Here is a 22,441-nt window from a genome sequence, read left to right on the forward strand (position 1 = left end):
GACAATGTACTCTACATCACTCAGGTGGGAAGTGGCCTTCATTTTGCACTGCTGCTCTACCTCTATATCTACTCATTTACCACAAACACTTATTATGCACCTTTTAAAAAATAGCTACTGTGGTAGGGCCCAGTGAGTCAAGATTGAACAAGTTAGAGAAATGAACAAAACAGATTTCATCCTGTCCTCATGGAGCTTAAGATTTACTGTACTCACATTAATTTTTATCTCTATAGCAGCAGCAACTGCAAAGCCCAGGCATGCTAATATCATACCGACAGCCATTTTCCTAAGCGATCTGAAGAGGAAACAGAGAGGCAGTCATACCTAAACTATAGACTCTAAAGAATAAAATCTAAACTTCCTAAGCTTACTTAATTTGTTCTCAACTACTTTCAAAGTATTTCCTAGTAGTCCCCTTCATATATCCTCCTTTCTACCTTTACTTGAGTCACACTGAACTGTTCTTTGTTACACACCAATTTTTCCCTCTTTGTTTATGATTATTTTTCTATCCACTATGTCATAATTACAAAAATAATAGTAATATAACCAGATTCATTGAACATTTACCATATACCTGTCACTGTATATTACCTTCTTTTCCTCTTCTTCAGAAGACTTTCTTGACCCTGGCCACTTTCTTCCATCTCTGCATTTCCCTGGCACTTTGCTTGCCTTCTTAGAGCACTTAACATAATTCATCATTTTCAATAATTAACCTTGCATATTTTCTAGCTCCCTTACTAAAAAGTAAATTCGTAAGGAGCAAGATTTGTGCTTCTGCATTTCCATAACACTTGGTACGGAACTCAATAAACTACTCAACGAATGAGTAAATGACAAAAGATCATTTGAATATGGTAAGTGGCTATCAAAAGGAAATTGCTATTAAATCAGAAAATATAGAAGACTTAAGATCCTCCTCTGTCAAACTTTCCAAAGAATAACACTTCTATTTAGAATAGGGGGAAAGCAGTAATTAGGGACAATTCTGTCCTCTTCTGAGGTCCCTCATTTGCTTCATAGGGACAGTAAGAGATTTAAGGTGATTAGTTTTCATCAAAGGCTTTGGACTTCTTTGAAGAGGCAACTTTCAAGAACAAAGCAACAAGCTGGTTTAGGAGCCTAATCTCATATATTTTTGACTTTTCATAAAGCATAGCCCTAATTCTTCAACATCAAGTATGTGAGTCTGCCGTAATGGATTGGACTCTCTGACAAGTATTAATTAGATCTAATTCCTGTTCTCCAGTATTGTTGTTGTGCTTAGTCACTCAGTCACATCTGACTCTTTGCAACCCCATGGACTGTAGCCCGCCATGGGATTTTTCAGGCAAGAACTACTGAAGTGAGTTGCCATTTCCTTCTCCAGGGGATCTTCTTGACCCAGGAATCGAACCCACAGCTCCTGTATCTCCTTCATGCAGGCAAACTCTTTACCTGCTGAGCCATCAGGGAAGCCCTGTTCTCTGGCATTAACAGGCATTTAATCTATCATGGATAAACAGAAGCAGAAAAATGATAAATCAAATCATCACTAAGCAGAAAAGATACTGACTCTTTATTAAACTGGACAAATATTGAGTCAGGCTGGAGCAACAAAGGCACAGTGAACACTTACGTGAAGTTAATGCCACACTTGGGGACTAGACCATAAATGACAAGGTCAAACAGTGGGATGAAAATAACAATCAAAAAGGGATTTAGCACCTGTAATGCCATGGTAAAAACATTAGTTCCAAGTGTTTTTCTATTATGAGTGTGAGCACGTACTGTCATTCACATGTGTGCACACTCTGTCACATCCAAACACACTTTCATCTACAATGTACAGAATGACTCCATGTTGTTCAGTCCCTTTACACCCAAGACTCTATTTCCCCTGCATAGCACATTAGCTTCCAAATATCCCAAGGAACCAGTTTCACTCTGAACCTGTTTTTCTATCAATTGATTAGGAGCTCTTCCCTCACATTTCATTTATCTCCTCCAGTTCCACAGCCAAGAGGAAAATGTCATAGTCAGGAGAAAGGAAGGAAAGAAAGAAGGATTGGGGATTGTTGAAGAAGCAGTTTAAAAATAACTAGGAGTCACCAACAAGCAGAGACTCTGAATTTGTTGCTCACACAACTAAGTTGTACACTTTCTGTGACAATATTTCCATGATACTTGACCTGGAAATAAATCCAGTGTTTACACTTTCCTTGTGAGCTCAAAACTCAGTCTCCCTGGAGTTGAGTAGGAGCTACTTACTAACAGAGAATGTGAAAGAGAAGTGTGGGGCTTAAGAATATTTTCATCCCTATGTTTAGCCCTCCTCAGCATACAAGGAAAAAAACATCAAATTATGGTCGGTAATCCTCCTACTAAATGTCGAGTTATAGATGAGGGAAGAAATAAGTACCTGGGAATATAGAGAAGTCTCTTACCTGTATCTGGTCAGGCTGAAGCACGAAAAACCCTGAAACATGATAACAAATCACATTAAGATAATGGCCTAAAGAGAAACAAAATCTAATCAACAATATTGATAGTTAGCAGGTGAGAAGCATAAGGTAATACCCATCAAGTCTTTTGTTCAGGACCACTATTCTGCTTGTAAGGGTATGTGGGGGAATAGGCTAGAGATGGCTTTAGGCTATGGCTTTTGAAGGCAGATGGGCCTAAGGGAGAATCTTATTTTCTGTGAGCTATGCTTTCTTTAACTTGAAAGAGACTACAGTCAGTGTGTTTTTATCAATCCCAATAACTGCAGTCATAGGTGGTAATAATGTGAAGGACAGAAAGGTATGATGGTTAGGGTGACGTGTCCCATTGACACAAAGTGTTTCTAAAGTTGTTCTCCAGAGGGTCAAAAAAGAAGACAACCAGGTAAGTCCTGGACAGTCAGAGGAAGGGAAAGGTGAAATTATATTAAGGAAGCTTCAAACAGACCAGCTGATACAACCCTGGTGTTATTCCTCTCTGCCCTCTTCATAACTGAGATGGCAGGAGAACATACAATAATCTAGACAGTGGGAACAAATGACGGAAGAGTTTGTCAATGTATGGAAATTAGAAAAATAAAAAATCATGTTTAAAAATTTTCCATTATTTCTGTATCTATGTACAAAATATCTGCCTCTGGATCCTCTGTTGTGAGCCCTGCCTGAGATGAGTCAATTGTGTTGTGTTCTTGTTCAGTCGCTAAGTCGTGTCCAACTCTGCCACCTAGTGGACAGCAGCACGCCAGGCTCTTCTGACCTCTGTCTCCCAGAGTTTGCTCAGATTCATGTCTGTTGGGTTGGTGATGCTATCTAACCATTTCATCCTCTGCCCCATTCTCTTCTTCTTTTGCCTTCAAACTTTCCCAGCATCAGGGTCTTTTGCAAGAAGTTGGCTCTTTGTATCAAATGGGCAAAGTATTGGAGCTTCAGCTTCAGCAACAGTCCTTCCAATGAATATTCAGTGTTGATTTCCTTTAAGAATTGACTGGCTTGATCTCCTTGCAGCCCAAGAGCCTCTCAAGAATCTTCTCCAGCACCACAATTCGAAAGCATCAATTCTTTGTCACTCAGACTTCTTTATTGTCCAACGAGTTGTGTTGTAACAGCAATCAAACCTGCTGGCCCTGGTCAGGCTTAGATAAAAGAAAATATCCATGCCCAGGCTTTACCACTTCATTTGCTATCCTCGCAATGTTTCCTGTATACACTGAAAACTTTCCATCCTTATATTTCTGATTTCTAAAGATTCTTTTATTTCTAGACTCTTTACTTTGTCTACCTACTCCGTATCTTCATGCTAACATCATCTCTTACAATTTTATGTCACTTTTCAGGCAAAAACATAAAGACAGGGCACTGGCTCCTCATCTCACTTGGGCTTATGCCAAAGATGTAAAATTTGGTGCAGATGCTCAAGCCTTAGTGCTTCAAGGTGTAGACCTTTTAGCCGATGCTGTAGCCGTTACTATGGGGCCAAAGGGAAGGACAGTGATTATTGAACAGGGTTGGGGAAGTCCCAAAGTGACAAAAGATGGTATGACTGTTGCAAAGTCTATTGATTTAAAAGATAAATATAAAAATATTGGCACTAAACTTGTTCAAGATGTTGCCAATAACACAAACGAAGAGGCCGGGGATGGCACCACTACCACTACTGTACTGGCCTGCTCTATCGCCAAGGAAGGCTTCGAGAAGATTAGCAAAGGTGCTAACCCTGTGGAGATCAGGAGAGGTGTGATGTTAGCTGTTGATGCTGTAATTGCTGAACTTAAGAAGCAGTCTAAACCTGTGACAACCCCCGAAGAGATTGCTCAGGTTGCTACAATTTCTGCAAATGGAGACAAAGAAATTGGCAATATCATTTCTGATGCCATGAAAAAAGTTGGAAGAAAGAGTGTTATCACAGTAAAGGATGGAAAAACACTGAACGATGAGTTAGAAATCATTGAAGGCATGAAATTTGATAGAGGATATATTTCTCCATACTTTATTAATACATCAAAAGGTCAGAAATGTGAATTCCAAGATGCATATGTTCTATTGAATGAAAAGAAGATTTCTAGTGTCCAGTCCATTGTTCCTGCTCTTGAAATTGCCAATGCTCACCGGAAGCCCTAGGTCATAATTGCTGAAGATGTGGATGGAGAAGCTCTAAGTACCCTTGTTTTGAATAGACTGAAAGTTGGTCTTCAAGTTGTGGCAGTCAAAGCTCTGGGTTTTGGTGACAATAGAAAGAACCAGCTTAAAGACATGGCTATTGCTACTGGTGGTGCAGTATTTGGAGAAGAAGGACTAAATCTAAATCTTGAAGATGTTCAGCCTCATGACCTAGGGAAAGTTGGGGAGGTCACTGTGACCAAAGACGATGCCATGCTCTTGAAAGGAAAAGGAGACAAGGTTCAGATTGAGAAGCGCATCCAAGAGATCATCGAGCAGTCAGACGTCAAACTAGCGAATATGAAAAGGAAAAACTGAATGAACGTCTGGCAAAACTCTCAGATGGTGTTGCTGTGTTGAAGGTTGGTGGGACAAGTGATGTTGAAGTGAATGAAAAGAAATACAGAGTTACAGATGCCCTTAATGCTACCCGAGCTGCTGTTGAAGAAGGCATTGTTCTGGGAAGGGGCTGTGCCCTGCTTCGGTGCATTCCAGCCTTGGAGTCAATAACTCCAGCTAATGAAGATCAAAAAACAGGTATAGAAATAATTAAAAAAACACTAAAAATTCCTGCAGTGACTATTGCTAAGAATGCAGGTGTTGAAGGATCATTGATAGTTGAGAAAATTATGCAGAGTTCTTCAGAAGTCGGTTATGATGCTATGCTTGGAGATTTTGTGAATATGGTGGAAAAAGGAATCATTGATCCAACTAAGGTTGTAAGAACTGCATTACTGGATGCTGCCGGAGTGGCCTCTCTCTTAACAACAGCAGAAGTTGTAGTCACAGAAATTCTTAAAGAAGAGAAGGATCCTGGAATGGGTGGCATGGGTGGAATGGGAGGTGGTATGGTAGGTGGCATGTTCTAATTCCTAGAATAGTGCTTTGCCATTATTAATGAACTGTGAGAGGAAGCTCAAGGCAGTGTTCCTCACCAGTAATTTCAGGAGAGGTCAGTTGAAGGAGATGACTGAAGAAAAGACTGGCTGATGTTTAAGAAAATAACTATAACCATCAGTTACTGGTTTCAGTTGACAATATAGAATGGTTTACTGCTGTCATTGTCCATGCCTACAGATAATTTATTTTGTATTTTTAAACAAAGACATTTGTACATTCCTGATAAATGAGCTTACGAGCCATGTACCAATGTACTGCTTTCAACTTAAATCACTGAGGCATTTTTACTACTATTCTGTTAAAATCAGGATTTTAGTACTTCCTGTCACCAGATGAGAAGTTAAGAAGCAGCCTTTCTGTGGAGAGTAAGAACAATTGTGTACAGAGTAGAGAAATATCCAATTATGTGACAACCTTTGTGTAATAAAAATTGTTTAAAGTTAAAAAAAAAAAAGAAAATGATAGACTGGAAAAATCTCTTCTACTCACCAAATTCCCATTCATCCTGGTGGCTTGCAAGGTCCATCATGAGCCCTATGGCAAACAGATGCTATTAGAGGAAATCCCTTTCCTTTGAGAGAGAAGGGGCTGGAAGAAGAGGTAGTTTTCAAAAGAACTATTCTTACCTGCTGATCAAAAAGCGCCCAGAACATGGGCAATGGAATATATAAAGGAACAGTACCCTGGTCAGTGCCTTCACATCCATAATGAGCTGCTTCTGCAAAGAGGAAGAAGAAGGAATAGGCTGAATTGGCAGTTAAGATTTCTTGCTTGGAGTAGAAATGGCCCAGAACAGTAAGAGAGGAGGTCAAATACAGCAGGAGGGAATCAGTTTGGTTATTAGGAAAAACTCTATGGAGGCATCAGATGTTTCTGCAGTTCAACTTACTGGGTATTTGTCAGCTGCCCAGTCCAGCCAGTGCTCTTGCTTGGGATTGTCCCCAGAATGGTTCTTGAAACGGCTGGAAATGGCAAACTAGGGCAGAGCATAGATATCAGAAGAGAGAAAAAAAACAAACAAAAAACCCATCCCCTGCCTTTTCCATTTCACTGTATATTCCCTTAAACACACATACTCTTGAGTGACTTAATCTTACCTTTTGATTTCATCACACATTGAATTTCAGAATATTTGAAATATAATTTCAACATATATAACTACATTTCAGAAAACTTTTGCCAGTTTTTTAAAATGACTATATTATTTTTAGCTTAAAGGTTAAATAGAGGCATCAAGTGAAGTTTGATCAATCCCACTTTCCAAAAGTCACAGAAGCAGTGCAGAGGTCATTGAGAAAAGTGTATACCCATGTTTGAAGGCCTATAGGCTCAGAACAGCATTTCTTTTCTTGCAATTGAAAAAGGCAGGCAAACAATTCATGAACTTACCCAGATACATTTGACCACTTGGTTCAGTATGTTTCCTTCAGGAGGTGGTTTTCTGTATAGTTTACTTCCCATTGCAAATACAACTGCAGTAGATAAACAAAGTTCTTAGCTTCTCATTTAGCACATTTAGTTGTCAACACGAAGGACACACTGCTGAAATGTAGGAGTGATTGACACATCTCATAAAGGGTGGAAACTGATTGATGTTCCCTGACTTTGGAGTCATAAAAACTATGGGAGCAGGAGAAAAATTAAATGGTCAATGTGTAGACTTTCTTGTAATGACAGAAATGAAAATCACCTCTGAATTTACACTATTCTTCTCCATCTCTACATCTGATACACTATGAACTTTCACCGACCCTCTCTTTTGAGTGTATTTCCTGCCTGCCCCTCTTCTGCATCACCAGGACTATGACTCATTTTGAACCTCACAACTTCTACCCTGAATTTTCAAAATGGCCACCAACTAGTTTCTCAATCCCTGTTTGCTTCTCCTTTTTCTAATCTGCTGCCAAATTAAAATGTTGTTTCCAAGACCTATCTAGTAAGCCCAGACTCCTGATATGGAAGGCCTTCCCAAATTCATTATTATCCTGATGGTTATTATTATCATTAACGATCTCTTGAAGGTTTACTATTATATGCAAAGTGTTAAGCATTGTGTATAATAGTACTGATTTAACCTGACAAGGATTTTACACATGAAAAAATCAAGGATTAAAGAAGTCAAGCAATTTCTACAAAATTTCACAACTGTGAAGTGCCAGAAACTGCATTTTTGACCTTAGGCTTTTTGCCTCAAAAATTTATACTCTTAACCAACATAAAGCACGTCAGTCATTCATTCTTGTATCACATACTTTGCTGGACACTTTATGTTGTTTAGTCAGTCAGTCAGTCAGTTGTGTCTGACTCATTTGTGACTCCATGGACTGTAGCCCACCAGGCTCCTCTGTCTGAGATTTCTCAGGCAAGAATACTGGAGTGGGTTGCCACTTCCTCCTCCAGGGGATCTTTCCGACCCATGGATCCAACCTGTATCTCCTACATTATAGGCGGATTCTTTACCACTGAGCCACCCTTTGCTGGATACTATAGAGAATAAAGATATAAAAAGATGTGACCCTGTCTACCATGGAGCTCCTCTTAACTTACCACTTCCCGCTTTTCCCTCATTACTCTCCATTTGGTACTCTGTCCTCTAACCACTGTTTGTCATTCCTACTAACAATTCTGTTTTATTTCTGCTCTTGAGCTTATTCTCTTTCCTTTAACCCTCATCCTTAATCACATCTCCAAAGCTATCTATAGATGAATTTAATTTTCTTAATTTCTCCTTTATTTTCCAAATTGCTAAAATGAGAAATTACTTTTACAATTATAAAAAATTAATTTTCTTCATGGTTATCAATTTTAAGTAAAATCTGTGGGAAACCTCCACCATGGTACCATCTCCGATGTACTTTCCTCCTGAATGGATTTCCCAGCTCCAGCAAGATGCCTCTCTAGCAGCTACTCTACCAAAGATGCCTTCCTCAGTGACCAGTAGCAATTTCCAATATCCTTACATCTAGAAGGCCTGAATCACTTTACTTTTCTCTGTCTCAACTTTTTAATTTCTCCAGTCACCTCAGTCAGATTCACTATACCACTTTTACTTTATTCATCCTCTCAGTTTCACCAAACTTCCCCAAATAGTGTGCTTTACCTACCACAGTCTTCCTATTGTTGATAGGAAAAATAGTTCTGAGAAAGAATTCTAATCCTGTGAGACATGTCGGCAGATAAAGAGGTATCTAGACAAGTGGAAGTTAATGGACAGGAAGTACACTGCTCTTGAAACTAAGAATGATTCTAAAAAGGGGCTGAAATTCTCAGGAATTCTGGTCTAAAAAGTGACAATGGAGTGATAAAAAGAAGACCTTGACAAGGTCACACTTAAATTTCAAGACCACTTAACTAAAGAAGGTAAATAGGGACCTTGAGTTTCTTTACCATCTCCTCCCATGAGTGGACATTGTTGCCTCTTACTTCACAAACAAAATAGAAGGCTTCAAATGTAAACTCCCTCAGCTTCTTGCCACCACATCTATTAATTTCTGTTTTCACATCTATTCCTTCCTCTCTCTAGTTAGCTGAAGGTGATGTTCCTCCTCCTGTATAAAGGTAATTGTGCCATGTGTGTTTTCATACTGATTATACTGTCTTATCTTACATCTTCAACATCTTTCTTCACTGGAGTGTTTCTAATAATATTCAAGCATTCTCAATATCCTCTCCTGACTTCATGTCACTTTCAGTTATAAATACTTACTATCTTCCCTTTCATCCCTCTATTCACTTCCCAATCTGCTTTAATTAGTCTTGAATCTCCACCAATCTACCATAGCTGATATCATGAAATCAATGATCTTTGTGTCCCTATATTTAATAGACATTAAAGCTGGGAAAGCATTATCTTGCTCTCCCAGTCAGTAACATTTGTTAACTCTGAATGATTCCCTTCTTGAAATCTTGTTATCCAAGGTAAAACTACTATCATTTTGGCCGTTTTTTTCCAGTCTTATTTATGGGTTTGTCCTCTTTGCTTGCTTTTTTTTTTTAACCTTTTACCTAATTCAAACACAAAATTTCACTCAACACATTTTTGTTGTAAAGGAAATACAACAGCTTATAAGTAATGGCTGACTTGTATAAAGGTATGCTTAATAACTGAATAATCTCATTTAATATGAATAATATAAATACATATCAAAGACTTGACAATCTATATACTGGAAAAAAATAATCAACATTAAATTTTCACTACATTAAGACTCATTCCCATACAAACTGGAAACATTATTCTAAAGATTTATGTCATAGAGGTTGTCCCCTAGAGATCTGATTCTGGCATTATTGAAATCACAGTGGTTCTTAAAATAACAGGTTCTGTTTTCTGCCTCTCCATTTGCAGTTTTTTCTCTACCTGGACAGCCCTTCCCCAACTTTTCTTTAGTGAATCTTTATTTGAATAATTACTCATACCTTTGCTACACCTCCTTTTAGATATGTTTATTTCTGCATTTATCATGTGAAGAAAACTTAATTGTTCACTTTTCTGTATCTTTACCAGGACAACAAAATTTCTTGTGAAACAATTGTTATGACCTGTTTATCTCTAATGCATAGTGCCTAGCTCATTTGCTTGTCTTTTAAATACCTGGGTTCCTCAGGGTCCTATCCTTGCTGTCTATCCTACTCTTATTATCTCTTAGTTATTCCATTTATTTTCATGCTTAACTGATATCCATATACTAATAGTCCCAACTTTTTATAGCTTAAAAATTTCTCCTGAATTTTAAAAAGGCATTTCCAATAAATGTTTGATACTCCTAATTATATGGTCTAAGGACATCTAGCATGGAACATGCCCCAAACTAAATTCATTAGTTTTGCCCCCAAACCTATTCTCCCTTATTTACTCAACTCAGAACCCTATATTCAATCTTGACTTATCCTTTCCCTTTCTTTCACATGATGTAACATATCAAGTTTGTCAATTCTGTCAGGGCTGAGGAAGGTGAGCTAATGGAGGCACTCACTTTCAGTAAAAATTTAAGGAAGTACCAAAAATTCAGTAATCAAGACAGGGTATCCTTGTCTTACCCTTAACCCATTCTTTCTCCATATAACAGTCAGAGATACCACTGAAAAATAAACATCTAACAATCATTCCTCTATTCAAAATCCTTTTGAAGCTCTCTACTATTCTCCTGATAAAGTTCTAATTCCTTAATAAGTTAAAAGCCTTTCATTATCTGGTTTCTGTTAATTTCTCCTCTTTATCTTTCTCATTTATGCTGTAGGCAATTTGAATTCCTTCAAGGACTTCAAATATATCATACTATTTTTCAACCCCTTGTCTTATAGATACCAAGTCCCATTTCTGTTTCACTTGCAATCTCTTCTGTGATTCAGTTCAGTTTAGTTCAGTTGCTCAGTCATGTCCAACTCTTTGCGACCCCATGGACTGCAGCACACCAGGCCTCTCTGTCTATCACCAACTCCCGGCGTTTACTCACTCATATCCATTGAGTCAGTGATGTCATCCAACCATCTCATTCTCTGTCGTCCCCTTTTCCTCTCACCATCAATCTTTCCCAGCATTGGGGTCTTTTCAAATGAGTCAGCTCTTTGCATCAGGTGGCCAAAGTATTGGAGTTTCAGCTTCAACATCAGTCCTTCCAATGAATATTCAGGACTGATTTTCTTTAGGATGGACTGGTTGGATCTCCTCGCAATCCAAGGGACTCTCAAGAGTCTTCTCCAACACCACAGTTCAAAAGCATCAATTCTTTGGCACTCAGCTTTCTTTATAATACAACTCTCACATCCATACATGACTAATGGAAACACCATAGCCTTGACTAGATGGACCTTTGTTGGCAAAGTAATGTCTCTGCTTCTTAATATGCTAAGTTGGTCAGAACTTTTCTTCTAGGGAGTAGCGTCTTTTTATTTCATGGCTGCAGTCACCATCTGCAGTGATTTTGGAGCCCCAAAAAATAAAGTCTGCCACCATTTCCACTGTTTCTCCATCTATTTGCCATGAAGTGATGGGACTAGATGCCATGATCCTAGTTTTTTGAATGTTGAGCTTTAAGCCAACTTTTTCACTCTCCTCTTTCACTTTCATCAAGAGGCTCTTTAGTTCTTCTTCACTCTCTGCCATAAGGGTGGTGTCATCTGCATATCTGAGGTTATTGATATTTCTTGATTCTAGCTTGTGCTTCATCCAGGCCATCATTTTTTGTGAGGTACTCTGCATATAAGTTAAATAAGCAGGGTGACAATATACAGCCTTGATGTATTCCTTTTCCTATTTGGAACCAGTCTGTTGTCCCCTGTCCAGTTCTAATTGTTGCTTCCTGACCCGCATACAGGTTTCTCAAGAGGCAGGTCAGGTGGTCTGGTTTTCCCTTCTCTTTTGGGATTTTCAGTTTATAGTGATCGATGCAGTCAAAGGCTTTGGCATAGTCAATAAAGCAGAAATAGATGTTTTTCTGGAACTCTCTTGCTTTTTGATGATCCAGTGGATGTTGGTGATTTGACCTCTGGTTCCTCTGCTTTTTCTAAATCCAGCTTGAACACCTGGAAGTTCACAGTTTATGTACTATTGATGGCTGGCTTGGAGAATTTTGAGCATTACTTTGCTAGTGTGTGAGATGAGTGCAACTGTGCGGTAGTTTGAACATTCTTTGGCATTGCCTTTCTTTGGGATTGGAATCAAAACTGACCTTTTCGAGTCCTGTGGCCACTGCTGAGTTTTCCAAAGTTGCTGGCATACTGAGTGGAGCACTTTCACAGCATCATCTTTTAGGATTTTAAAGAGCTCAACTGGAATTCCATCACATCCACTAACTTTGTTCATAGTGATGCTTCCTAAGGCCCAGTTGACTTCACATTCCAGGATGTCTGGCTCTGAGTGATCACACCATTGTGATTATCTGGGTCATGAAGATCTTTTTTGTACATTTTTCTGTGTATTCTTGCCACCTCTTCTTAATATGTTCTGCTTCTGTTAGGTCCATACCATTTCTGTCCTTTATAGAGTCCATCTTTGCATGAAATGTTCCCTTGGTATCTCTAATATTCTTGAAGAGATCTCTAGTCTTTCCCATTCTATTGTTTTCCTCTGTTTGTTTGCATTGATCACTGAGAAAGGCTTTCTTATCTCTCCTTGCTATTCTTTGGAACTCTGCATTCAAATGGGTTTATCTTTCCTTTTCTCCTTTGTTTTTGGCTTCTCTTCTTTTCACAGCTATTTGTAAGGCCTCCTGAGACAGCCATTTTGCTTTTTTGCTTTTCTTTTTCTTGGGGATGGTCTTGCTTCCTGTCTCCTGTAAAATGTCACGAACCTCCATCCATAGTTCACCAGGCACTCTGTCTATCAGATCTAGTCCCTTAAATATTTCTCACTTCCACTGTATAATTGTTAGGAATTTGATTTAGGTCATACCTGAATGGTCTAGTGGTTTTCCCTACTTTCTTCAATTTAAGTCTGAATTTGGCAATAAGAAGTTCATGATCTGAGCCACAGTCAGCTCCCGGTCTTGTTTTCGCTGACTGTATAGAGTTTCTCCATCTTTGGTTGCAAAGAATATAATCAATCTGATTTCAGTGTTGACCATCTGGTGATGGCCAGATTAATTGTGATTAATTGCTGTTAATTCTTTAGGTCTTATCTTCCATTTCATTTCTTTAGACCAAGCTTTTCTGAGCCTCAAAGCCTTTAGTATCCCTCCTATTTATTCCTATAGCTTCCTCTGTATTTCCCCAGTTGTGACAGTGATCATACTATATTGAAAATTCCTGTTTACATGTCTGTTTCCCTCCTCCTGCTAGACCACACACATTCTTTGAAAGCATGAATGCTGTAGCTATCTAACTCACCAATGTGACCCTGATAACTAGAACAGAATCTAACACATAAAGGCTCATTAAATAAATGTTTGCTGAATGAATTAATGAGTGAAAAAATCTAATGAATAAATTATAGTGAAAAGTCAGAGAATTGACTTATTAGTACCCAGAAAACTGAAGTAGTTGACTAACAATGACAGCTAATACCTGTTTGAGTGAGTGAAGCTGCTCAGTCGTGTCTAACTCTTTGCGACCCCATGGACTATAGCCTGCCAGGCTCCTCCCTCCATGGGATTTTCCAGGCAAGAATACTGGAGTGGTTTGCCATTTCCTTCTCCAGAGGATCTTCCTCACCCATGGACTGAACCCAGGTCTCCCGCATTGCAGGCAGACTCCTTATCACCTGAACCAACAAGTACTTGTTAATATTTCATAATTTATAGAACATTCCATTATAATATTTCTTTTGATATTCATAATTATTCTGATATGTAAATAATATTATTGTGCAATGATCCAAAGAAAAGGGCATAGTACTAATCAGAGGAAAACCAGGAAGATAATTTGGCTTTGAAGAGAGAAGGAAACAGAGAATGTAGGGCTCCTAGAATAATGCATAAATTTCTTGGAATTGAAATTGCAATCTGAGTAATACTATTAGCCCCCTCCCTTGGTTGAAAATAATCAGATGGAACATTGAGCTTTTGGGCTGTTTAACCTCTTGAGCTTTTTATGTGTTTGGACTGGATATCCTCCAGAGGGGATGTCACCCAAAGACTCAGTGTGAGAACAAGTCTCCAGGTCAATGATTAGAAACAATCATGTCCAAGTTTCCCCTTAGACTGTGTAAACTGAGCAACACACACATTCTTCTTCCTCTTCCATTGCTGGGTTGTTGATGGTTAAGAGAAGGAATGCCATTTGATCTATGTAGCATGAGTTTCGCCCTACTTATACAACTCCTATTTATTTATTTTTAATTTGAGTATAATTGCTTTACAGTGTTGTTAGTTTCTGCTATACAACAATGTGGTGCAGCTATGTGCATACATTTACCCCTCTTTCATGAGCCTCCCTCCCACCACTCCCACCCTTTTAGGTCATCCCAGAGGGCTGAGCTGTGCTGCCTATGCTATATAGCAGCTTCCCACTAGCTATCTATTTCATACATGGTAGTGTCCATATATATGTCAATGCTACTCTAAATTTGTCCCACCCTCTCCTTCCTCCTCTATGTCCACAAGTCCATTTTATATGTCTTTGTCTCTATTCCTGCCCTGCAAAAGGGTTCATCAGTACCATTTTTTTCTAGATTCCATATATGTGTTTTATATATGCATTCTATTAATATACAACATGTGCTTTTCTCTTTCTGACTTACTACATGCTGTATAACACACTCTAAGTTCATCCACATCACTATAAATAACCTAGTTTCGTTCCTTTTTATGGCTGGGTAATATTCCATTGTATATATGTATCTTATCTTCTTTATCCATTCATCTGTCAATGACGTTTAGGTTGCTTCATATCCAGGCTATTGTAAATAGTTCTGAAATGAACACTGGGGTATGTGTGTCTTTTTGAATTGTGGTTTTCTCAGGGTATGTGCCTAGTAGTGGATTGCTGTATCCTATGGTAGTTTTAGTTTTTCAAGAAACCTCCATACTGTTCCCCTTCATGGCTGTATCAGTTTCTATTCCCACCAACAGTGTGAAAGGGTTCCCTTTTTTCCACACCCCCCTCAAGCATTTATTGTTTATAGATTTTTTTGTTGATGGCCATTTTGACTGGTTTCCCCTACTTATCCAACTACTCTTATTCTCTTTGCTCAAAAGGAAACTTCTTGGGGGCATTGCAGAGCAGGGCAGAAACAGCTAAATCTAGAAGTTTTAAAAGGCCCAAAGAATTTAAAACATCTTCCAATTACTCGATAAATAGTTATCAGATAAAATAAGCTGGTTTGAGTGGAAGGATTATTTTCTTTGCTTACTATATCCTGCAGTATAGATCAGTACATCTCAACCATGACTACAATTAGAATCACCTAAATACTTAAAAATTTACAGATGCCAAAGCCGTATCCTACAGAGATCATCATTTAATTGGTCCTACATGGCATCCAAGAATCAGTCCTTTTTAGAGGTCTCTAGGAAACCTATTAGTTACGTAACCTTCAGTATTTTTTTTTTTTTTTGAGATTTCTGACTTTATTCAGTTAATTTATCTAGAATGTCTAGGTGAAACCCCTAAAATAACCTTTACCTAATAATGGCCGTCATCAAAAATTCTAATAGGTTAGTATGAGGACTGAATGCAACAGTTTGTGCAAAGTGCTTACATCATGCTCTCCATGTGGAAGGCATCAGTGGTTATTAGTTTCCTTTGCCCCACTGCACTTACCAAGAGCTATCAGCATAAGCAGTCCTGGAACTCCAAATGCCAGTGCATAGCAGTCCTTTCCAAAACACTGCACATCTCCTACAGGAAAAACAAAGCCAAATTATTCCTGAATCTTAAGTCTTTGATGTTCTATTCTATAAGCTCAGGTTTTTGAGGTAATAGACATAGCCATGCTCTTTCCTCCCACCACCTAATCTATAATACTTCTTTTAGGGTAGATAATTCAAGATTAAAAGAAATACACTCAGATTTTCAAGCCCTTATAAAAGAGGATGGACAGTAAGAAGCCTTGAACAGATTTCTGGCTGGCCAGAATAAAGCTTATACATAGGTCCTCAGAAAAGATCCCAACCTCTCAGCATGGGTGTGACAAATGTAGAAATCAAGCTCCCTGCATTGATGATGAGGTAGAAGACTGAGAAGTATCTAGTCCGTTTCTCTGCCTGAAAAAATAAATAAACAAAAAGGACAAATCATCAGTTCAATGTACCTACTCGGTCCATCCCCACCTCATGTTCAGACTAAGTGAGAGGTACATACACTGATTCAGATATGGCCTCCATGGTTTGTGACTATCATATTAGATATCTTAACACATATCTTGCTGACCGCAGACAAATATTTCCCTATCTTTCAAACACTAGTACAAGCAAGCATCTTTAATATTTTTTATCACTTTATCTTGGCAAAAACGGTTATCTTGTATGAAAGTGAGTGACAGTGTTAGTAACTCAGTTGTGTCTGACTCTGCGACTCCATGAACTACATATAGCCCACCAGGTTTCTCTGTCCATGGAATTCTCCAGGCAAGAACACGGGAGTGGATTGCCATTTCCTTCTCTAGGGGATCTTCCCAACCCAGGGATCAAACCCGGATCTCCTGCATTCCAGTCAGATTCTTCACCATCTGAGCCACCAGGGAAGTCCTATTGTATACTACATCTATGCATTGTGTTATATATATATATATTTATTCTAATATTAGTTTCCTTGCATTAAATGTCTGTTTCTTTCAGTAGGTTGAGAGTTCTTAGAGGCCAGAAATTGTATCTTACCATTTTCTTTAATCTCTATCATTACTATCATTACTACTATAGCACCTGATTTATATTACAGACTCACTTCAGTTCAGTTCAGTCACTCAGTTGTGTCCGACTCTTTGTGACCCCATGGACTGCAGCACATTAGGCCTCCCTGTCCAACACCAACTCCCAGAGTTACAGACTCAGTAAATGTTTTTTTAATGGAATTAAGTGAGTGAATAACTGAGATAAAAATTAAATAGATTTTGTGGAATGTGTGGTAGGAATAGGACTAGAACATGGTTCTAGTAAACTGTTGATCAAAGAGGATAATTTTCCTAATGCTTATGGGAAGTCTGCCAGAGAGTAGAAAAGGAAGTCTGTGGGCTTGGAAGTGACTGGTGGAAACTCGAAGGTGGGTTTGTCCTATTTCTGGAATATCTCTGTGGAGCGCTTACAAAATTAAGTAACTTTCAAATAAAGTTGTTGACACTTTATTTATTATGCCCTTCTGTGCTGGAGAAGGCAATGGCAACCCACTCCGGTACTCTTGCCTGGAAAATCCCCTAGACAGAGGAGCCTGGTAGGCTGCAGTCCATGGGGTCACGAAGAGTCGGACACAACTGAGCGACTTCATTTTCACTTTTCACTTTCATGCATTGGAGAAGGAAATGGCAACCCACTCCAGTGTTCTTGCCTGGAGAATTCCAGGGACGGTGGAGCCTGGTGGGCTGCCGTCTATTGGGTCCCATAGAGTCTGACATGACTGAAGCGACTTAGCAACAGCAGCAGCAGTGCTTCATTCTGACTTCCCGTATCTCTCCCTGACACATCAGCACAATCTCCATTTTCTATACATGGTGTATTTTGCTTCCTCTTCTGGTCCCCACTTAAATCTATTCTACTCACCCATGTGTATAGTTCATTATGCATAGAATCCCACTTGCCAGAGGCTGGTTATTTCTCCAAGGTTAGCAAGCAGTTATATTCTATGGACCCTCAGGCAGATGAAGAATATAAAATACTCAAATATTCTGATGGGTTAGACGAAAGAAGGAGGACAAGTCACAGAGAAAGAACAGAAAAACAGATACATGATAAATAGCTATAGAAGAGGAAATAATACATGAAGAGAATCAAAAAGGAAAACAGAGGTAAAAAGAAGTTAGAAATGTTGTCTGATCCAAGAATAGACTACTTCCCTTGCCTGGTTGTCACTGCTTCCTTAACAGAGCCATTTTTACATTTATTCATACTGCTTTTTCCCCACTGACAGTGGAAAGTATTTAGGAAAAGAAGAAATGATCATCCAGACATGTTCATCTAGAGAAACTCATTCTGTTTTATCCCAAATGGTCATTTTCCCCTTTCATAGAATCCTGAAGCTAGAGATACTTAAATCATCTCCACACTACTCATCACCTCCCATTCCCAAAGTGATGACCATGTAACTTCTAAAATACCTCAAGTGAGAGTAAACTCACTACTTGTAGCTATTTGAAGTTTTTCTTTCCATCAAGCAAAAAGCTGATTTTCTATAGCTTTCACTTATTGATCTTTGGATTAATTCCTGACATCCTTCCAATATCTATAGACAGTTGTAATATTCTCTTTAATCTTATCTTATCCGGGCTAAATATCTCCTTTTCCCTCAACCTTTCCTCTTAAGATACACCTTTTAGTCTACTTGCCACCTTGTTCATTTTCCTTTGAAATGTTTCCATTTTTCTCTCTATTAATGACCAGTACCCCGCATTGAACACAACTCTTCAGATATGATCTGATAGTGGATTACTTCATTTTTGGCAAATGGCTACCTGTTGTTTAATGCCTGCTCTACTTTTTTTAAAACATAGAAATGACAGAACTCTTACATGTTTTTCTTCAAACTGGTCTCCACCAAAAGCTGCCACACAGGATTTGATACCTCCTGTCCCCAAAGCTATTAGACTCAGGCCGACCATTGACAGGACTCTGAAATGGAAAGGTGAGAGTATTAATCATATTGATACTAAACACAACTGTAGAAATGGAATATAGAGCTATAAGAGAAAAAATATGTGTACAAGGGCATGACTTCCTTCACTTTTCTATACTTTGGGTATTTACCAATGGCTTCCTCCTAGGAGAGACTCGGGAGCATTTACAGTCTCCATAAACCTTGAGTTTCTGCCAGAAAGTATCATTACACGGGAAGATTTTGTCCCTGATAGTTTCATTTACCTCATGAGTGCAACATATAGAAGCAGATACTCAAGGAACTCCAGAGTTAAGGCACTGGTTCTCAGTTTCATTATAGTCAAAGGGACACTTCAATAGAAAGTCCTTGTGAACTTTTATCCCACATATCCTTAGTAACCATAAAATAAAATTTTAAGTTAGTCATAACTAATAGGAGAAATGTCAGTGATTTCTGATGGGACAACAATAATAAGGTATCTAATATCCATTAAATCTCAAAAAAAATTCTTAACTCATTGGAAAATATACATATAGGCATATGATAAACAAGAATACATATTATCTGATTCTTGGACAAGTTTAATTCTCTCTACTAACTGAACCAACAGAAATCAGAACCTATCAAGAGTTGGGAATCATAAGCATCAATAGCTTAATAAAGAGAACAGAGCAACTGGAATATATGGACTACACAGAAATGGAAATAATCTGAGCTTTGAATGTGAATTCTACACTATATTATAAGGAAGTATCACAGGCATATTTTTTTGACTGTCTCAAAGTACAAAGTGTGGATGGATGAATAGGTGAGGGAATATGGAGGACATGAAAATTTTCATGTCTTCAAGCATATGAATAGTTTTCATGGAAAGGATACTAACTGGGCATCCTACAAGTCCCCAAATATTTAATAAAAGCAAATGAGCTCAGATAACACAGGAAAGAGTTCAAATGATCAATTTTTTTTCTTAATCAGTTTGGTAATAAAATAGTATGTTAGAAATAAAGGGACATCTCTTGTAAGAAGATAGAGAGAAACATCTATAATGAATGCATGAGACATTTACCTGTCCAGTGGAGAAAAAGTCGTTCAGTTTTTATTCCAGGATTTTACTCACACGTGTAAATTTTGTCCCCCCAGTATTGGTAAGGCACTCATAGACTTGATCACATGGCCAAGCACATACACCAAGGAGAGACAGAGGATTGTCCTGTTGAAAGAGTTAAATCAATCAGTCTACAAATAGAATTCAGATACTTGAGTAATACAGACTCAGAATTTATACTGTTCTTAGTGCCAGGATAAATGAAGCAGGAGGAGAAAGAGTTGGAGGAAAAAAAATTTCTGAGAAATGCAAATGGATTTTCTCTCAGAAATTTTTGATATTAATTAGTAAGTTCAAGGCTACAAGAAATCATGCAGTAAAGATACTTTTTAGCTTTATTCAACCTAACATTTTCCCAAACGTATTTGACTATAAGAGTTTTATGTTCCTACATATCATTCATCAGATCCTATACAACCAATTTTCAACAAAATGGACTTTGAGAAATGCTAATTTAGATGATTCCATAGATGACAACTCCACAGAAAATATCTGAATAATGGATACCTGAGATCCATCCCTAGTCCATGAGGATGATGTTATAAGGGACAACTATAACATTATCCCCAAACATCTCTTGGTACTATTTTCAGAGACTTAAAATATATTGAAATGAATAGACCATTAGTCTAACTCATAAAAATATTCATTGTATTCTTAAGAAAGAAACCATAGAAGGAAGTCAGAAAAGAGAAACAGAGATGGTAAAAGAGCTACAAAGAGGGACTTATATGAAGATACTAAAAAGGTTGAAATGATTCAATCTGGAGGAGAGATGGATAGTATATCATTACTATTAATACATTGAATTTTACATTTTGCTGTCAACTATCTCTGTCACCTGAGATCAGAGCAAGAATTGGTCTTAAACTTCAGAATGGGAGGTTAAAATTAGATACATGAAAAAACCCCTCCTTACTGAAAAGGGTATAAAAATATTAGAAACACTGATTATGAAGAGACAATACCTTTCTGTATTGTCAGTCTGACAGAGATTCTTATTTGTCATGGATGACACAAGTATACTCTTGCTTGGAAGCAAGAGGCTAGAAGTGATAGTTTCTGCGCGATTAATCGATGAAACTTCTTGGAACATGACCTCCCTTCGTCCTTACTTGAATTTTCCCAACCATGAGTCACCAATGGCTGCTCCCAAGATAGGAGTGAAATAACAGAGGCTGCTGAAGGCATGGTACACAGATGTGGAAGTGTCTTCACTCCAGTGCAGGTAATACAGGAAATACAGGGTCAGCACAGCTAAGCAAAAAAAGAAAGGGGGGGAGGGGAGAGCAAGCCAAAACAAAACAGATGCATTAAAATATTTATGGAGGAAAAGAACATTTGATAAGATCTTTGAAGGTGATCTTGACCTTCAGCAGTCCAATCAGTGAAGCAACTGAGCAGTGACTGTTGGCCAGTAGAAGGGCCCTTGGCAGTTGTGGAGTAAAAGGGGCTATGCTTAGTCTACAGACACAATACTGCCTTCAGTCTTTGTGTGTATATCATCATTTAGGTTAATCTAAAAGATAACATGGGACTTCTAACATCCCTTCCTTCTTCTTCCCCCAAGAATCCGACAGGACTTAGTGACTAAACCACCACTCTCCTTCCCAGCATCAGTATAATACATAGGCCTGAAGAACAGAAATAAAGAATGGAATGCCATTGGTGAGAGTTTTTCCACTTATATTCTCATAGGCTGTATTCTGGTTTCCAATACTCCTTTCTGTTTTTGGTCTTTATGAGTTAGTAGGTGAAATTCCATCAGGTATTTCTGGGGACATCTTCACCAAAGGAAAGGACAAACTGGATGAAGGCAGAAAGAATAGATAAGGGAAATAAGTGCATATAAGACAGGTTGTTACAAACATGGGGTGAGAGTGAGTGGAGAAAAGTAGGACTTGGGGACACAAAATTACCTTTCATGCCATAATAGGAAAAGCGCTCACAGAATTCATTCACCACAATGAAGACAATACTCAGTGGATAGTTGGAGCCACAGATTTTCTAGGAAACAAAAAGACACTGGCTCAAGCATGAACAATATTTCCCTATTTAGACCATTATACTGTTTCACAACAGAAAAAAAAAAAAAACATTTAAGTCAGTATGATAGGTCATGTGAAGCAATGGTCCCTAATCTTCATGAAACAGTCAGTATCATACTAAAAGTGCTTGCATTGCTGATTTAGCAGTCAGAGAAACCATTCTGAATATCCCTTTGTCCATCATTCATTAATTATGGAACTGCTCAGGCATTTCTTGATACTAGACACCAGGACCTGTTCATCTTTCCACAGCACTAAATGGAAAGCCTGGGGCACCAGGCAAGAGAATAATCATCCTTATTTCTAGGAACATAGCAAAGAGTTGGCCTCTAGAGCACATGATATCCAGGTAGTTACAACTCAGATGTCAGTACCCTGCTTAGCTCCACTGTGTAGATTAATCTTTCTGTCCCCACTTGCACATTCATTGTGCTGGGAAGAATCTTAGCAATATGAATACTTCCTGCCAGGCACAGAATCCAACACAGATTCCTAAAGGTAAGATGATCGGTTACCTTGACCTTGGGCAGAGAATTCCTAAATTCTGTCAGATTAAA

The 22,441-nt window shown here is 38.4% G+C and overlaps 1 protein-coding gene across 1 annotated transcript in view; it reads right to left on the reverse strand.

Moving 5' to 3' along the window:
• The window catches only part of LOC133073507 (solute carrier family 15 member 2-like), a 33,771-nt gene that overhangs the window by 9,981 nt on the left and 1,349 nt on the right, over positions 1 to 22,441 (reverse strand). The window contains 14 exon segments of the mRNA XM_061167039.1: positions 217 to 298; positions 1,625 to 1,713; positions 2,433 to 2,464; position 4,649; positions 6,036 to 6,080; positions 6,173 to 6,217; positions 6,220 to 6,264; positions 6,436 to 6,522; positions 6,936 to 7,018; positions 15,747 to 15,824; positions 16,099 to 16,189; positions 18,643 to 18,742; positions 20,952 to 21,093; positions 21,756 to 21,843. Of these exon segments, the coding sequence (XP_061023022.1) occupies positions 217 to 298; positions 1,625 to 1,713; positions 2,433 to 2,464; position 4,649; positions 6,036 to 6,080; positions 6,173 to 6,217; positions 6,220 to 6,264; positions 6,436 to 6,522; positions 6,936 to 7,018; positions 15,747 to 15,824; positions 16,099 to 16,189; positions 18,643 to 18,742; positions 20,952 to 21,093; positions 21,756 to 21,843 (1,008 nt within the window).

This window comes from Dama dama, chromosome 19 (genome assembly GCF_033118175.1).
Source record: "Dama dama isolate Ldn47 chromosome 19, ASM3311817v1, whole genome shotgun sequence".
Lineage (NCBI taxonomy): Eukaryota > Metazoa > Chordata > Mammalia > Artiodactyla > Cervidae > Dama > Dama dama.